Raw genomic sequence first — 15372 nt, forward strand, 5'->3', positions numbered from 1 at the left:
ATAAATATTTAACTAATTTACCTATGGGAGACCCTTGAAGTGGGTACATAGTTTGAATCAAAGAGAACTTTGTGTTGTATCTTACCATTTGTAGCCCACCTTGTTTAAAATTTTGTGTTATATCTGACCCACTCTATTTATTGAATCAATAGTGAACTTACTTTTGATCTTCAATACTCAATCAACAGAGAACTACTAAATCTAATAATCAACAGAGAACTAGAACTACTCTGAATCAACTACTCTGAATCAACTACTCTGAATCAACTACTCTGAATCAACTACTCTGTTGAACTACCCTGATCTTGATTGAAAACTACTCTGAATCAACTACTCTGAATCTAACTACTCTGAATCTAACTACTCTGAATCTAACTACTCTGAATCTAACTACTCTGAATCTAACTACTCTGAATCTAACTACTCTGTTGAACTACTCTGAATCTAACTACTCTGAATCTAACTACTCTGTTGAACTACTCTGAATCTAACTACTCTGTTGAACTACCCTGATCTTGATTGAATCAACAGAGAACTATTCTACTACTCTGAATCTAACTACTCTGTTGAACTACCCTGATCTTGATTGAATCAACAGAGAACTATTCTGTTGATCAGAGAATTACTCTGTCAAACAACAGAGAACTAGTCTGTTGTTTGAATCAACAGAGAACTAGTCTGTTGTTTGAATCAACAGAGAACTAGTCTGTTGTTTGAATCAACAGAGAACTAGTCTGTTGTTTGAATCAACAGAGAACTTTATGTTGTATCTGACCCCACCGTGTTTGAATCAACATAGAACTTTATGTTGTATCTGACCCTATTTGAACCAACAGAGAACTTTGTGTCGTAGTATCTCACCCACCATGTTTGAACCAACAGAGAACTTTGTATCTGACCCACCAGAACTTTGTATCTAACCTACCATGTTTGAACCAATAGAGAACCTACCATGTTTGAACCAATAGAGAACAAACCGCATTAAAGAACTTTGTATTTGAAGAATATGTGTTATATTGTTAGTTTTAAATTGATTTTCTATCCAAACGAATGCCTATTTTATTTTTATTGTTTTAGTATTGTAATAAACATAAGAGCTGGAGCGGAGATTAACTTTGTAATTGAATAAAAAGCTCACATTTTTTAATTTAGGGAACGAACTCATATTTTTCCCTTTTGATAAGATGATAAAAAAAATCTCCTCATTTATTTGAGTTGTAATTCTCAAAATAAATTACTAAATTCAATTTTATAATATTTCTAAGAAAGGTAAAAAAAACTTTGCAACATAATTAAAAATAGAAAACAAAAAATAAAATGATTAATAAAGGATTGTATCAATTGGGCTCATACAAAACGAAAAGCCCGGCCCATAAGATCCATATCCAAAATATGGGTCGCAGCCCACAACATGTCGGGCTCGAGGCGTGTGATTGTGAAGTGGCTATCTGTGGAGTCCCTGAAGGAGATATTCACAGAGGTCGCTGCCATCAAATTACTTGCTCGACCCATCTTCTTCTTCTTCTCTAGATAAGACCTCTTCGGACGTTGCTCCCAACTCACGCCGGACACTAATTCTCCATAATTTCTTCTTCCTCTATTGCTTTGCGCTGAGATTTTGTTGGAACCTTTAGCTCCGACAATGGCCCATACTTTCGCCTACACGTCTGCCTCGTCTTTCCGATTAAACTCCCTCGTTTCAGTTCCGAATTCTAGCTCCTCTTCCGAGTCCCACAAGCTCTTTCTTCCTGTTCTGCCTTTTCATTCGAGGTACCCCTTCTGGGTGGTTTTCGTTTATTTTTATGTTTCGATGCAATGTTGGTAGTATTAGGGTAGTTCGCTTGAATTGGATGTTTTTGAATGTCAAATATTATGAATGTGTGGGCTCTTTGTTGACAATGCAATGGATTTTCTGAATTGGTGTATTTTTTAGTTTGATTTCGAAATGAAAGGGTTTCAGTGTCCAGATGGAGTTTGGGTATTTGGAGATTACTATTGCCAAGAACACGCCTAGGTGATTTTTTATGGATGATGAGACTGGGAGAGTTTGGTTTTGTTTTTAAACCTTTTTGTTGTCGATATCCTATTTTGTGTTGCATAAGCCTAGTCTTCTCTTGTTTATCTATTATCTTTGATTGTAGTACCCACTATTTGCAGGAAACTAGGAAAAATAGTTGGTGGTAGAAGAAACCTCAAGAATTCTCTAGTCAAAGCCATCTACTCAGGCGAGTTTTCATCACTGGGTAGGAATTGTCGCCAAGGCATTTGGTCTATAAGGTGCATATATTGATTAACTTGGAGCTCCCCATTCGTTTTTTTGGGGCCAAAGAAGGCTACAATCATTATCAGTTATTGAAATACTTCTTAATGGATTTTGAAATTATATTCTGCATGATTCACAGGGATGATGCTTATGCGCAAGGGCAAGGTCCTCCTCCAATGGTGCAGGAACGCTTCCAAAGTGTTATAGGCCAGCTTTTTCAATATGTAAGGGTGTAGGTCTGCAATATTTATTTCCTTGAACCGGGTTTGATGTAGCACTTATATAGGTTGTTATCACGTTCGTTTGATACTTTTGTTTACTTATGGACTAGAGAATTATTCGTTGTGGGGGAGCCGTTGATGATGATATGGCAAATGTCATTGTCGCTCAACTTCTATACCTTGATGCTGTTGATCCCAATAAGGTTCTCTTTTTTGTTCTCAATTCATTTTAAGGAAGTAGCTCATGTACAGTTCATCTTGTTTTCTACATAACTAATTGATTAACCTAGTACTTTTGGTATGTATAACAGGATATTGTAATGTACGTAAATTCCCCTGGTGGATCAGTTACGGCTGGTAATGTTGAAATTGGAAAACCATTTCCATGATCGTTTGATCTGTTAGAAATTGGAACTGGCTTTGTCTTCTAACTAATGATTACTTGGATCTATGTAGGTATGGCCATTTTTGACACTATGATGCATATTAGACCCGATGTCTCTACTGTCTGCGTGGGACTCGCAGCCAGGTACAAGATCCATCAGATCACTACTTTTTAAAGCTTTTTAATCTGCTTTTCTCCTTTTATTTCCACAAGTGTCATTTACAATTGAGTGTGTCATTGCTGAATTGTCTTTGGGAAGAATTATTATCGAAAATAGTGGCAGATAACTTTCACTTGGTTCCAATCATCTTTTCCTGTCAAGATTTAAAATATCAATGTTGATATCATTATGGATGAAATTCAGATTTATGGATATATTGACGGCTATCTGAATATCGATGGATATTTTGGAAAAAGATCACGGATATCACGAAAACATAAAAATATTGTAAGATTTTTTTTGTGTAACTTTATAATAAACTTATTTAAGTTATAAAACACTATTTTAAGAACATAATACAATAATTAAACATCAATTATATGCATTGATACAGCAATAGATAGTATTGAAGGCTGAAAAATTAAAGGCCACAATTTATAAATAAATAAAAACTTGGAAAACAAGTACATGGTTGGTAATTCATAATAATATGACGTGCTCGGGGTATTAGACCAGCATCAATATCATTTATTTGCTAATGATAATATTGCTTCCAATTCATTATATCTTTAAAAATTAAATTAATAGTCATAGTATTAAAAATGGTGTATTCTAAAGGCTGGAGCCTTCATTATTATCTTCCCTCCATGGAGGCAGATTAATAAAAATTGATCAACTTAGGCCAGTCCAAATGTTTTAGTTTTAGTTTGACCTTATTTCATTATCGCACGTACCTGTAGTATTTCAATGAGGTAATGCTCGAGCTGGTCCAAGTGGTGTTGGTAGGCTCAAAACCTGGTGTTTTAGAATGGCACACGTATTTTTTAAAGACTAAACTGGCAAAAAATATATTTACAGTGCTTCAAAGTTTGCCGTGATGCATGTATCATGGACTCAACTTTTCTCGTGTAATTGTATCAATAGCTTAGGAGGGATAAAAAGGGGAAGCATGAATTGACTAGGAGGAGGTTTCCTAACCTAGTGCTGTTTTCTATAATTTCTCCCTTTCATTTTTGAAGTGATAGTTTGTTCTTACATTGGGTTTTCTGTTTATTCAATTATGCAGTATGGGAGCTTTCCTGCTTAGCGCTGGAACTAAAGGTACAAGTTTTTTTCGTGTTATTCATCTTTTTAATTTTATTTTTGTAGTTTCTAAAATGAAATGTTTTGCTCTTTTAAAAATAAATGACGTATATTGTGTATTAAGCCTGCACCTTCTCGTTTACTTATGAAGGAAAAAGATACAGCTTGCCAAATTCAAGGATAATGATCCATCAGCCTCTCGGTGGTGCTCAGGGTGGACAGTCTGACATTGATATTCAGGTATCCTTATGTATTCTCTTGGATGGTCAGTGATATATTGATCAAATTCTACGTTTGTTCCATGGTTTTTGTTACTTCCTTTGGTTGCATTCTATTATTAAGGTACGTCATAGTAGAGCTTTGAGGGTGAGTTTGGGAGATTATATGAAAGAAGCATTTGTTAAAAAGGAAAATTTTGGTACTTATGAAATTAGAAAAGCTTATAATAGATCACTTCGTTGGTTGGTTCCAATATTTCAAAGGGGCTTTTCATCTAATCTTTTTAATCTTCTTGTGTAAAAGATTAATATTTACTTAAAAAGAGATTCTAGGATTGAGGAAAACAACAAAACCCAAAAAGAAAAAAAAAAAAAAATGAGAGAGAAAATGTTGAGCGAGAAAGTATTTATAGATAAAAGTGTGGGTAAATAAATAATTGTGAAGGAGTGTATAAAGAGAGATTAACAGAAGAAAAATGTGTATTGAGAAAGAACATAGGGAAAAAGTGTAGGTAAAAGTTATTGAGAAAAGGCATATATGTACAGAAGCTACGTGACTTCTATGGGGGAGAAATTAATGAGATTATGTGTGAGATCCCACGTTGGTGGGGAGGAGAACGAAACATTCTTTATAAGGGTGTGAAAACCTCCCTCTTGCAGAAGCGTTTTAAAAACTTTGAGGGGAAGCCCGAAAGAGAAAGTTCAAAGAGGACAATATCTACTAGCGGTGGGCTTGGGCCATTACAAATAGTATCAAAGCCAGATACGGGGCGATGTGCCAGCTAGGAGGCCGAGTCTCGAGAGACACGAGTCAGTGTGCCAGCAAGGATGCTAGGCCCCGTAGGAGTGGATTTGGGGGGTCCTACATCGATTGGAGAAGGTAACGAGTGACAGCGAGGGCGTTAGGCTCCAAAGAGGGGTTGATTGTGAGATCTCACATCGGTTGGGGAGGAGAACGAAACATTCTTTTGTAAGTGTGTGGAAACCTCTCTCTAGCAAACGCGTTTTAAAAACCTTGAGGGGAAGCCCGGAAGAGAAATTCAAAGAGGATAATATCTGGTAGTGGTTATGTAGGTGTTAGGAAAGATTAGTGAGAGAGTGTGTATAGAGAGATATAGAGTAATAAGAGAAATGTGTTAAAGGTGAGATAAGTGTGAGAAGAGTGCGTAGAGAGATTAATGAGATAAGGATGCTAACCTCACGGACAACTGCTTAACTCTACAACATTCGGTTGTTAGAAAATGTGCTAAAATTTAAGCCTTTGGGTTTGAAACTCCAACCTATGCTTATTGGGGTTTTCAGTCTGTTTAAGCTAAGAAAATTCAATTAGCATCACTTGTTACTCACACCTCACAGATGTCTTGTCGCCCAGAATTGATCATGCCTCCAACTTGTGCAACTGGAGGATTTTTTCCGGACGTTTTTTACCCTCCATCTCGAACAAAAATTTCTGGCAATGTTGCAATGGGTATCATTTCCCAAACCTTCAAGAAAATGAAAATTTTCATGTCCACCACCTTGAAAAAGTTTTTGGCAGGAGAGTTTAGATTGCTCTTAGATCAACGATTGTACTAGGAATGTGCTATTGCTTTAAATTAGTAGAATATGATTTCATCCACGTTAATTTCATACATTTTCAACCTAGTCCCTAAACTGTAACTTGCATGTCAGGCAAATGAAGTGTTGCATCATAAGGCAAATCTTAACGGGTATCTTTCCTACCACACTGGTCAAAGTCTTGATAAGATTAACCAGGATACGGATCGCGATTTCTTCATGAGCGCTCAAGAAGCTAAAGAATATGGACTTATAGATGGAGTTATAATGAATCCCCTCAAAGCTTTCAAACCTTCAGCAGCTGCATCTGCCACCAAAGACTTGCCAGGTTCAACAGATTAGTTCATCTTGTAGATTTATAAGCGAAAACCATCTTAGTTTATGAAGATTTTGACCATTAACAACATGGCTTCCATGCCCCCTCTGGTTGGGTGGGATGACAAGAATGATGTTGGCCTAACACTTGGCAATATTTATTCAATATTGTGAAAAGATGCCGCCGACCCAACAAAAAGGCTGCATTATTATGTAGTCACTGTCTTGATTGTGGATTAATGTGCATTAGGTTTCAATGAATTTCCAATGCATTCGGTAGCTTTCCCTATACGTTGCATGGCGGTGGTTCTTATCTGGGAAATTGGTTGTTTCTGATATTTTAGTGTTTTTTTTCAATGGAGTTGTTGCATTATGGAAATGTTTCTTGAGAATATTGGGGTTGAAGTAGCATTATTACTCATTATTCATGATGTTTGAGTGTGTTTGAACTGAAAGATTGAGGAAAACATTATTTTACTGCTTCCTCCAAAAGTAGTTTAGAATGTTTTGGTACTATGAACGAGTTCTCGTAATGTTCGATTGATACTTTATGTAATCTATTTTTAATGAGGTATTTAGTTCATTCAACTATATATGAAGAGATTTAAATTCTTAGGGATATATATGTTGGTTTGGATTGAAAAATTCTTTTGGACTAACTTCAAATTAATAACTCAGGTGAACAAGAACAACTTGTATAGAATTCTGTTGGGTTAGTGATTCAATAATCTGAATACAGTTTACAGTTCAATCTAATCCAACCTTAGAATTGTGTTGAGTTGTTTTTTTTTAACCGAACATTTACAAGTCATAACCATCACTAATATCGTTTACAATTTAAAGATTATTTTCATGGATTAGGATTCCATTTAGCACACTTCGTCTTAAAAAGAAAAATTCAAATAAGTCACCTAATATAAAATTATTCCATGTAAAATATGTTTAATTATACTGAAAAAAAAAAAGACTTTCAATTATTTTAAAGTTTCTTTAGATATTTTTGTTGAGTGTCTACTTAATTTAGATGTAATCTCAACTTATTCCTATATTAAAAATCTTAATTTTGTATTTTCTTTTTAGAAATTCTAAATACGGTAATAAAACTTCACTTAAATATCTAAATTAAAATTTTGAATTTAATAAATGAATATAATAATAATAATAATTATAACAAAGTTCATACATAAATTGAGATTTAAATTTATAATCATGTACAAAGAAATAGTAGAAGACAAAAACCAAGGAGAAGAAATTTTTTTATTTTGGAAGAATTTTTTAGACCCTTTTGAATGTATTATAAATTAACCGATTTGAGTATATTTGCTAAATATTAATAAATAAACATGTAATAATATTAAATAATATACATGTAACGTTACTTATTATATTATAAAATTGAAACATGCAATCACATATTCCTCAACTTTCTGTTATTTTATATATATATATATATATATGTAATGATTTGACCAAGTCTGAGTCAACTCATCATCCAAAAAAACTGTAGACGTGGCATCCACTTTAAATGATTACAAGATTATTCCAAAACACACCTACTTAGATATTTATAAACATTTAATTTTTCTGTTTATTTATTTATACACCAAATGAAATTGTTTTTCGAAAAAGACGGCATGGAAATTCTAAGAGCTTGGTTTTTGTTTCATCTGTTGGCCGTCAACCTTCTTGCCCTCTTGCTTCCCCTCTCGCTCCTCCTCCTCGCTCGCCTCTCTTCCGCCCTCTATCTCGCCGGCCCGCCGTTGCTTCCGCCCCTGTTTCTCTCTCTTATCCTCTATCTAACCTCCCCTCTTCTTATCCTTCTTGTTTCTTTCGTTGTCCTCTCCGCCCTCCTCCACTCCCTCACCGGAAAATCTGCTCTTCCGACCAAACTGCCTGCCCCTGTCTCCCAACCCCGTCTTTACACTACATGGATTTTCCTCTGCACTCTTCAGGTACGTCAAAACACATTCATTCTTTTTAGTTTAAACAGTTGTGGATTATTGAGAGGGAGTCTCGTACTGACTAATTAACAAATTAAGCTTTTGGAAATTCCAAAGCAAAAATCATGAGAGCTTATGCTCAATGTGTACATATCATATTATTGTGGAGATTCGTAATCACTTACATTGTATCAGAGTCGTGCCCCTTAACTTAGCCATATCAATAAAATCCTTGTGTCGAACTGAGAATGTTTGATTAATCCACCACACTTAAATGGCGTGAAAGTTATCTTATTTATAATCAAATAAATTACATAAATGGAAAGATAGGTAGGGTAGATATTTGACTTGTAATAAAATATCAAATATAATATATATGGTAAACTATAATTTATTACTAAATATCTTTAACACGAATAAATAAGTTATAAGACTCGATGGAACAGTCAAATGTGAGTCAGGTGTCGAACAAAGGGTGTGCTTTGTTTGAGAACTTCTGATAAAGGAGTTGAATCTCAATTAAAAGGAGAGACTATTCAAGGGCGGTGTACTTTGTTTGAGGGCTCCTGAGGAAGGAGTCGAATCTCAATTATAGGGAGAGACTATTCGAGGGCTACATAGATCTTAGGAGAGGCTCTATAGTATATTTTGTTCGAGGGGAGAATTGTTGGGAGAGAGACTCACATCGGCTGATTAAGGAGTTTGATCATGAGTTTATAAGTAAGAAATAAATCTTTATACGAGGCGTTTTGGAGAAATCTAGAACAAAGTCATGAAAGTTTATGTTCAAAGTAGATAATATTGTTAGACAAACACGAATCTCCACAATCGTATGATATTGTCTACTTCGAGCATAAGCTCTCTTGGCTTTGTTTTGTGCTTTTCCAAAAGACTCATTCCAATGGAGGGAGTATTCTCTTGTTATAAATATATGATCATTTTCTAAATTAGCCAACGTAGGACTTTCATCATCCAACCAATATAACGTGATTCCTAAAATAAATATGGTAATTTATATACAATATTTTAATCAATTGAGCGAACAACAACAGGTATGTGTCGGCGTCGGGATCGAGGGGAGCTTATCAAGCGGCCTAAACAACCCAGCGGCAGGGCACATCGAGGGTGGTCTATGGAGGAGGTTGTTGTTCTTCGTTGGCTTGCATGAGGCGGTGGTGCACTGGACAAGGGCGGTGGTGAAGCCGGTGGTGGACGACACCGTATTTGGGGAATCTCGAAAGGAGAGGTGGTTTGAGACGGCGGCGACGGCGGTGAGCTTGGGTGGGGTGTGGTGGTGGCGATTGAGGGATGAGGCAGACGCGCTGGTGGTTGTGGCGGAAATAAAGTGGTTGACGTCGGCGGAATTGGGTCCGGCGGAGGTTGCTAATTGGTGCCTGTATTACATAATCGTAGGCATTGGAATTGGTAAGATTGTGAATTCTGTTGCATGGTTGGTTCGGATTTTGGTCTCTAAAAAACATTCTAAATGCTCGGATGAGGTTGTCGTTGTGAACAATGTTTGAAAATTTTAATTAATTCTAAAATTTACAATTTGTTGGTCGCATTCATTTTATTTCGCCACTTGTTAATTAGTTACACTATTTAGAATATTGGTTAAATTACCAATTCAACTTCTCAATTTTTTTTGAATTTATATATATCTAAGTTAAGGGTATAGCTATCTGATACCATATTGGGAACTACATACCCGCACAATCAAAAGGCCTCGTATTAGATATATTTCCTTATTTATAAACTCATAATCAATCCTTTAATTAACCGATGGGAGCTTCTCTCTCAACAATCCTCTCCGGGAAAAAACTACACCATAGAGCCTCCCTTGAGGCCTATAGAGCCCTCAAACAACCTCTCCTTAATTGAGGCTCGACTCCTTTCTGTAAAGCCCTCGAACAAAATACACCATTTGTTGAGTCATTTTTTTACTACACTTTTTTAAGCTCACAACTTCTTTGTTTGACATTTGAGAATTCTATTGATGTGACTAATTGTAGGGCATGGCTCTGATGCTATGTTAGGAATCACAGACCTTTTGTAAGAGCTAAGCTCACCATTAGCAGATATTGTTCGCTTTAGCATGTTATGTATCGTCGTCAACCTCACGGTTTTAAAATGCATATTCTAGGAAGAGGTTTCCACACTTTTATAAATAAATGTTTGGTTTTCCTCTCTCTCTGGTTTCACAATCCACCTAGGAATTCTCATCAGGAACATGTTCTATTTTTGGAAAAATATGAAGTTGTTCTGTTGTTTGATGCTTCAGTCAAGAGGAGGCCATGCTTGAGGCAAATATGTTAAATAAAGAGTTGAAGATTAATAGTCTCCCGACATGAAATTTGATGGTAGATTGTTGGGAGAGGAATTTCACGTTGGCTAATTAAGGGGTTGATCATGGATTTATAAGGAACACTATCACAAATGGTATGAAGGTTGGGGAAACCAAAAGCAAAATCACGAGAGTTTATGCTCAAAGTGGAAAATATCATAACATTGTGTAGAGTCATGGTTCCTAACATGGTATCAAAGTCATGCCCTTAACTTTATCATATCAACAGAATCAATTGTGAGTTTCAAAGATTTAGTCAAAAGTGACTCAAGTGTAGAACAAATTGTGTACTTTGTTCGAGAGCTCTAGAGAAGAAGTCGAGCCTTGATTAAGGGGAGGTTGTTCAAGGGCTCCATAGGCCTCAAGGGAGGGAGGCTCTATGGCATACTTTGTTCGAGAGGAGGATTGTTGGGAGAGGAGTCTTACATCGGCTAATTAAGGGAGTAGAAACATTATCTTCATTAATACAAGGCTCAAAGTAAACAATGTCATACCATTGCAGAGTGATCGTAGAGAATCGAGAACATTTTGAAAGTTTATAAAATTAAAATTTTAGTTTTATTAGAAATCCTATTAAAAATAGTGAGATTTATTTTTAAAAAAATATAAAAATTGAGCAATCTATTAATTATAGTTGACAAATCAAATCCATAATTAGTTGGCAAATCAAAATCACAAAAATAAAAATAAAAATAAAAATAAAAAAACCCTTATTTTGGTTGGTTCCTCTTGATTAGTGTTAATTATTTATGATGAATAGATAATATTTTTCAATTGAAAGCTCATCTCAGCCTTCAACCATTGATATCAATGAGCAATGGAATATGATACACAAACCTTACAAAAAGAATTCATTTCACCATTTCATTATAGTTCAAATGGAAATACAACAACTCATTCCATGTATCAGGAACACCAGGCAGGCACCAATGGCTGCAATCTTCACCTCCTCTTGAACCCTGCCTATTTACAACCGATTTCCCGTACATGGACGGGTGCCCGTCGATCCGATAATCCGATAAACCAGTTACGTTCAACAAAGTAACTCGAGTTTTCATCTGACTTATCACATCTTCTACAATCACATTCTTCTCTGGGTAACCCAAGTTTGATGATGTCACATTTAGAGGTTCTGTTGCTTCCCTGCAATGCCCACCTGAATTCCACTGCCCTCCCCTATATTCAAAAACATCACACATACTCAGCAACTCAGGAGATTGTCTTTGCAAGCTGCTGAAAAGTTGATATCAATACCTGAAATGGGACGGTGCTGAACTTCGAAAGAAAACTCGGGTTTTCTTTGAATTTATGTACTTATCGACCCATGCTCCCCAAGTCGTCAAAGCTCGTTTGAACGCAATATTTACGTCGAGTCTAGGAAGAACTTGGTCTCTTTCTTGGTAGTAATTGATCCTGTTGTAAAACCAGTTCATCATGAAAGATTTATACACAATTTGGATCATTTGACATAAGAATAGTGAATAAGTAGTGAGTAGAGCAGGAATTTCTATAATTAGACTGACTAAAAGGTTGCTAAGTTAGGCTCAATGTACGCTGTCGCCGTCAGCACATGGCTTGTTGTCTAGCTTTGATACCATTTGTAACAGCCCAAACCCATGGCTAGCATTCCCTCAAGGTTTACACTCACTTGTAAGCAATGTTTCGTTCTCCTCTCTTCAACCGACGTGGGATTTCACACCAAAGAGTAATGGAACCAGTCAAAATGGGTAGGACATTGCTTCTACTAGAACTATGAGGACAACAAAGGAACTAACCCTGATTTTGTTTTGTAATGAGACCACCAATGAGCAGAGTTGAAAACCAAAACATCAGCACCCCGCCATCTCGACGAGCCCCGATCGATGGTATCGATTCGCAGCGTCTGTATGCGTCGCCGTCCCAACCTTGCCTTGTCCTCATGAACAAGAAAATGCGAGACATAGAACTCAACAGTACACTTGTAATCCTTCAAACAGAAACAACAGACATCAACAATGACAACAACTGATAAATCTACAAGGAGGAAAGAACTTATCAAAGTAGAATGAATTACCACAAACTTAAAGCTATAATTCCCTTTCTTCTTGGTGATTCTTCGGCCACGAGTTTCATAGACCTTCCTTGGATCTTTAATGGCACTAAACAACATACACAGCATAGATTCCCATTGGTTTCTGTTGATTGAATCTCCCACAAAGACAATCCTCTTCCCTCTTATCAGTTCCAGCATTTTTGTTGCGTTAAATCTTCATTCAAATCCCACAATCATAAACCCAGAAACCTACGGATTTGTTGGCCAAAACTAAGAAAAAAAATGAAGATGAACATACCTGTAATCGTCACAATCTTGGGGTTGCCATTTGAATTTCTTGTAGTTCAAATCCAATCTGCCATTTCCCTCGCAATCAAAACCTTCATCAATGAAAGGACACGAACCATTCGAGTACAGTGGGTTGCTCTCATCAAAAACCCACTTCCCCTTTGTTAAATCACACCGATGAGATTCGTTTCTCACTATCTTCTTTGGGGATTCTAATTTCTCCAATGGAATTTTCACTTCTTTGTTCTTAATCATCTCGCTGATGGGCAATTGCACTTCAACTTCCTTAATCGAAGTCTCGCCGTCGCTTGGCCGGATTGCGGTGGTATTTCCATCAGCGCCACCGTCCTTCTTCCCTTCTTCCGCGGCGTTCTCATTCCTCTGTTCACCGGGAATCGAAATCCCACCATACCCAGTAATATTTTCAGGATTCTTCAAGTGGGCAGAAAGATTTTCAGATTTCCTGAAATGGGTATCGATCAAATGCGTATTATTCGCATCAGTTCTTGAGAAATTCCTCCCGAAACTGTTGACCGTCTGGAGATTCACGGGTCTGAAGAAGCTCACAGCAACTGGGGTTCTGTTGAAGAACAAAAAACTCTCAGGGCGAGCAGGGGAATTCTTGACGATCCAAAGGGAAATAAATGAAAGGAAGATGATAAACGAAGAGATTGTGAAAGTGAAAACCAAGAATCTAGTGGGTTTAACAGCGAAGCTTCTTTGCCGCTCCATCGATTCGCACGAGAAAAAAAAGAAAAAAAGGGAAAACAAAAATGGGGTGTTGGAGGCAGAGCAATTATGAAATGTCACATCAGAAATGGAACAAAAATCGAGGGCAAAAACAGAGCGGCAGCGAATAAAGACGCCGAGAGGAGAGATTTGAAAAATGGGGTTTGTTAGTGGGAAGTTCTCTGGAACCTCAACTGCTCCACTCCATCAAATCACTAACATGAAGCTATTAAATAAATGTCACTTTTCTTCAGGGATAAGCTTGGGATAACAACACCCCTTCAAAAGTAGTACTCACAGTTGTTCTATGAACAGAGATCGATTCCGGAGCGTTTTTGGGAATTTAATATCTTCATTGAGTGTGAATCAAGGAATCAAGATTTGTGAAGTAAATTAATTGGAGTTTTTCAATGGTATGAATGTTGAAACTGATTTTGATTATAAACTGTTATGTTCTAACTTGATTTGGGTTATTGGACTGATTTTGGACCCATCCCACCTGTTCATCTTGATTTTACCAACATTTAATATGATTTTTATAAAAAAAAAATCAAATAATTGTGGAGTTAGGCGATGATATTTTAAAACAATAATGGGTGTCTTAATAGTTAATACGTTATATTTGTTTTGACCATCTTTATCACTACCTGGAAGATTTTAATCTTGTAACTATTTTAAACAAATTGACTTTGGTTTAAAATTCAACTGATTTAGACTCTATTTTTTATAGCTTTGTGTGAATAACCTAAAAAAAAAAAAAAAAAAAACTCTTAAAACTCTTATTCAGAAGATGAAGAGAGCCGTGAGGATCACTCCAATCTAACCTAATCCAACTTACTTAAACAACCTAAAGGTTTGGCCCGTTAGTCAGTATTGAAAAAGATCTCTTTCTTCCTCGTGGTCAGACTAGCTTGTATCTCACCCATTTTTTTCTTGTTAATTAAATATGTTTCTTACGACTTTGCTTAGACCAATATTTTTGGTAAACAGTCGTCTGGGATAATGATATAAAATGCATAACACGGTGGGAAAATATGGGTATGTATATTTCTCGAAATTGATGATAATTTATAGTACTTTCGTGAATCGAAATATATGTCCTACGGCCACAAAATTTGTAACTTGATATCGAAAATAAAATAAAATCTGACTCCGTATAAAATTATTTTTTCGTCCAATAAACTCATGGACTAATCTTCTCGTTAACTTTTAAATTATTAAATAAAAAAACTATTTGATAATTTTTAAATTTGGGAGACCAAAATTGTAACGGTCAAGGTCCACAGGCTTTCGCTTTTGGACTTTCTCTCAAGGTGTTTAAAACGCGTCTAGGTACAAAAAATTTCTACACTTATATAAGGGTGTTTCGGTCTTCTGTTTGATTAACGTGTAATATCACAAAAATTAAATGGAAGGAGCACTAAATTAGGAAATTTTATATATAGTAAAATACCTTTCCCTAATTTAAAATTGAACCAATGCATGTTATCAAGTTTAGATGAAAAACAAAATGTGGGAAAGAAATAAAATAATTACTTATTTTTATTATAATAAAGAAAATAAAGAAAAAACAAATTAGCATGTCTTTTATTTAATATTGATTAGATGGTACGTACGCCACACAACTTGTCTTTTCTTATGACTTATAAGATAATGGTTCATAATTTATTCACAATTCTAAACAAAACCCTTATTATAATAATAAAATAATTTTGGAGTCTTCTTAATAATTATTCATACCCTTGATTTAAGCTTTGACATTGACCATTTAAATTATGCTTCTTACTTTTTTTTTTTTTTTTTTTTTTAATTCCTATTTCCTCTTCATCTGTAACGA

General features: G+C 35.8%; 3 protein-coding genes and 1 long non-coding RNA gene across 4 annotated transcripts in view; 2 read left to right on the forward strand and 2 right to left on the reverse strand.

Moving 5' to 3' along the window:
* Window positions 1-55: 55 nt before the first annotated feature.
* LOC111441582 overlaps window positions 56-15372 on the reverse strand; it is a 24489-nt gene continuing 9172 nt past the window's right edge. Inside the window, exons 2-3 of the long non-coding RNA XR_002710181.1 lie at window positions 8067-8074; window positions 56-67 (exon numbers count right to left, since the gene is read on the reverse strand). This is a non-coding gene — a long non-coding RNA (uncharacterized LOC111441582). The remainder of the gene's footprint in view (window positions 68-8066; window positions 8075-15372) is intronic.
* Window positions 1497-6493, forward strand: LOC111441576 (ATP-dependent Clp protease proteolytic subunit 5, chloroplastic-like). Its single transcript, XM_023078620.1, has 9 exons — window positions 1497-1770; window positions 2158-2277; window positions 2403-2487; window positions 2595-2687; window positions 2796-2841; window positions 2941-3013; window positions 4096-4130; window positions 4264-4352; window positions 6002-6493. The coding sequence occupies exons 1-9, from the start codon at window positions 1643-1645 to the stop codon at window positions 6227-6229; spliced, it is 897 nt and encodes a 298-aa protein (XP_022934388.1). The 5' UTR covers window positions 1497-1642; the 3' UTR covers window positions 6230-6493.
* On the forward strand, window positions 7833-9699 carry LOC111441578. Its single transcript, XM_023078621.1, has 2 exons — window positions 7833-8154; window positions 9195-9699. Exons 1-2 carry the CDS (start codon window positions 7837-7839, stop codon window positions 9663-9665), a joined length of 789 nt encoding a protein of 262 aa, XP_022934389.1. The 5' UTR covers window positions 7833-7836; the 3' UTR covers window positions 9666-9699.
* Window positions 11253-13782, reverse strand: LOC111441574 (protein trichome birefringence-like 6). The gene is made up of 5 exons (XM_023078618.1): window positions 12817-13782; window positions 12540-12732; window positions 12262-12452; window positions 11741-11899; window positions 11253-11662 (listed from the first exon to the last, which is right to left on the reverse strand). Exons 1-5 carry the CDS (start codon window positions 13536-13538, stop codon window positions 11338-11340), a joined length of 1590 nt encoding a protein of 529 aa, XP_022934386.1. The 5' UTR covers window positions 13539-13782; the 3' UTR covers window positions 11253-11337.

The sequence above is a fragment of the Cucurbita moschata genome, unplaced genomic scaffold, assembly GCF_002738365.1.
Source record: "Cucurbita moschata cultivar Rifu unplaced genomic scaffold, Cmos_1.0 Cmo_Scf00004, whole genome shotgun sequence".
NCBI lineage: Eukaryota > Viridiplantae > Streptophyta > Magnoliopsida > Cucurbitales > Cucurbitaceae > Cucurbita > Cucurbita moschata.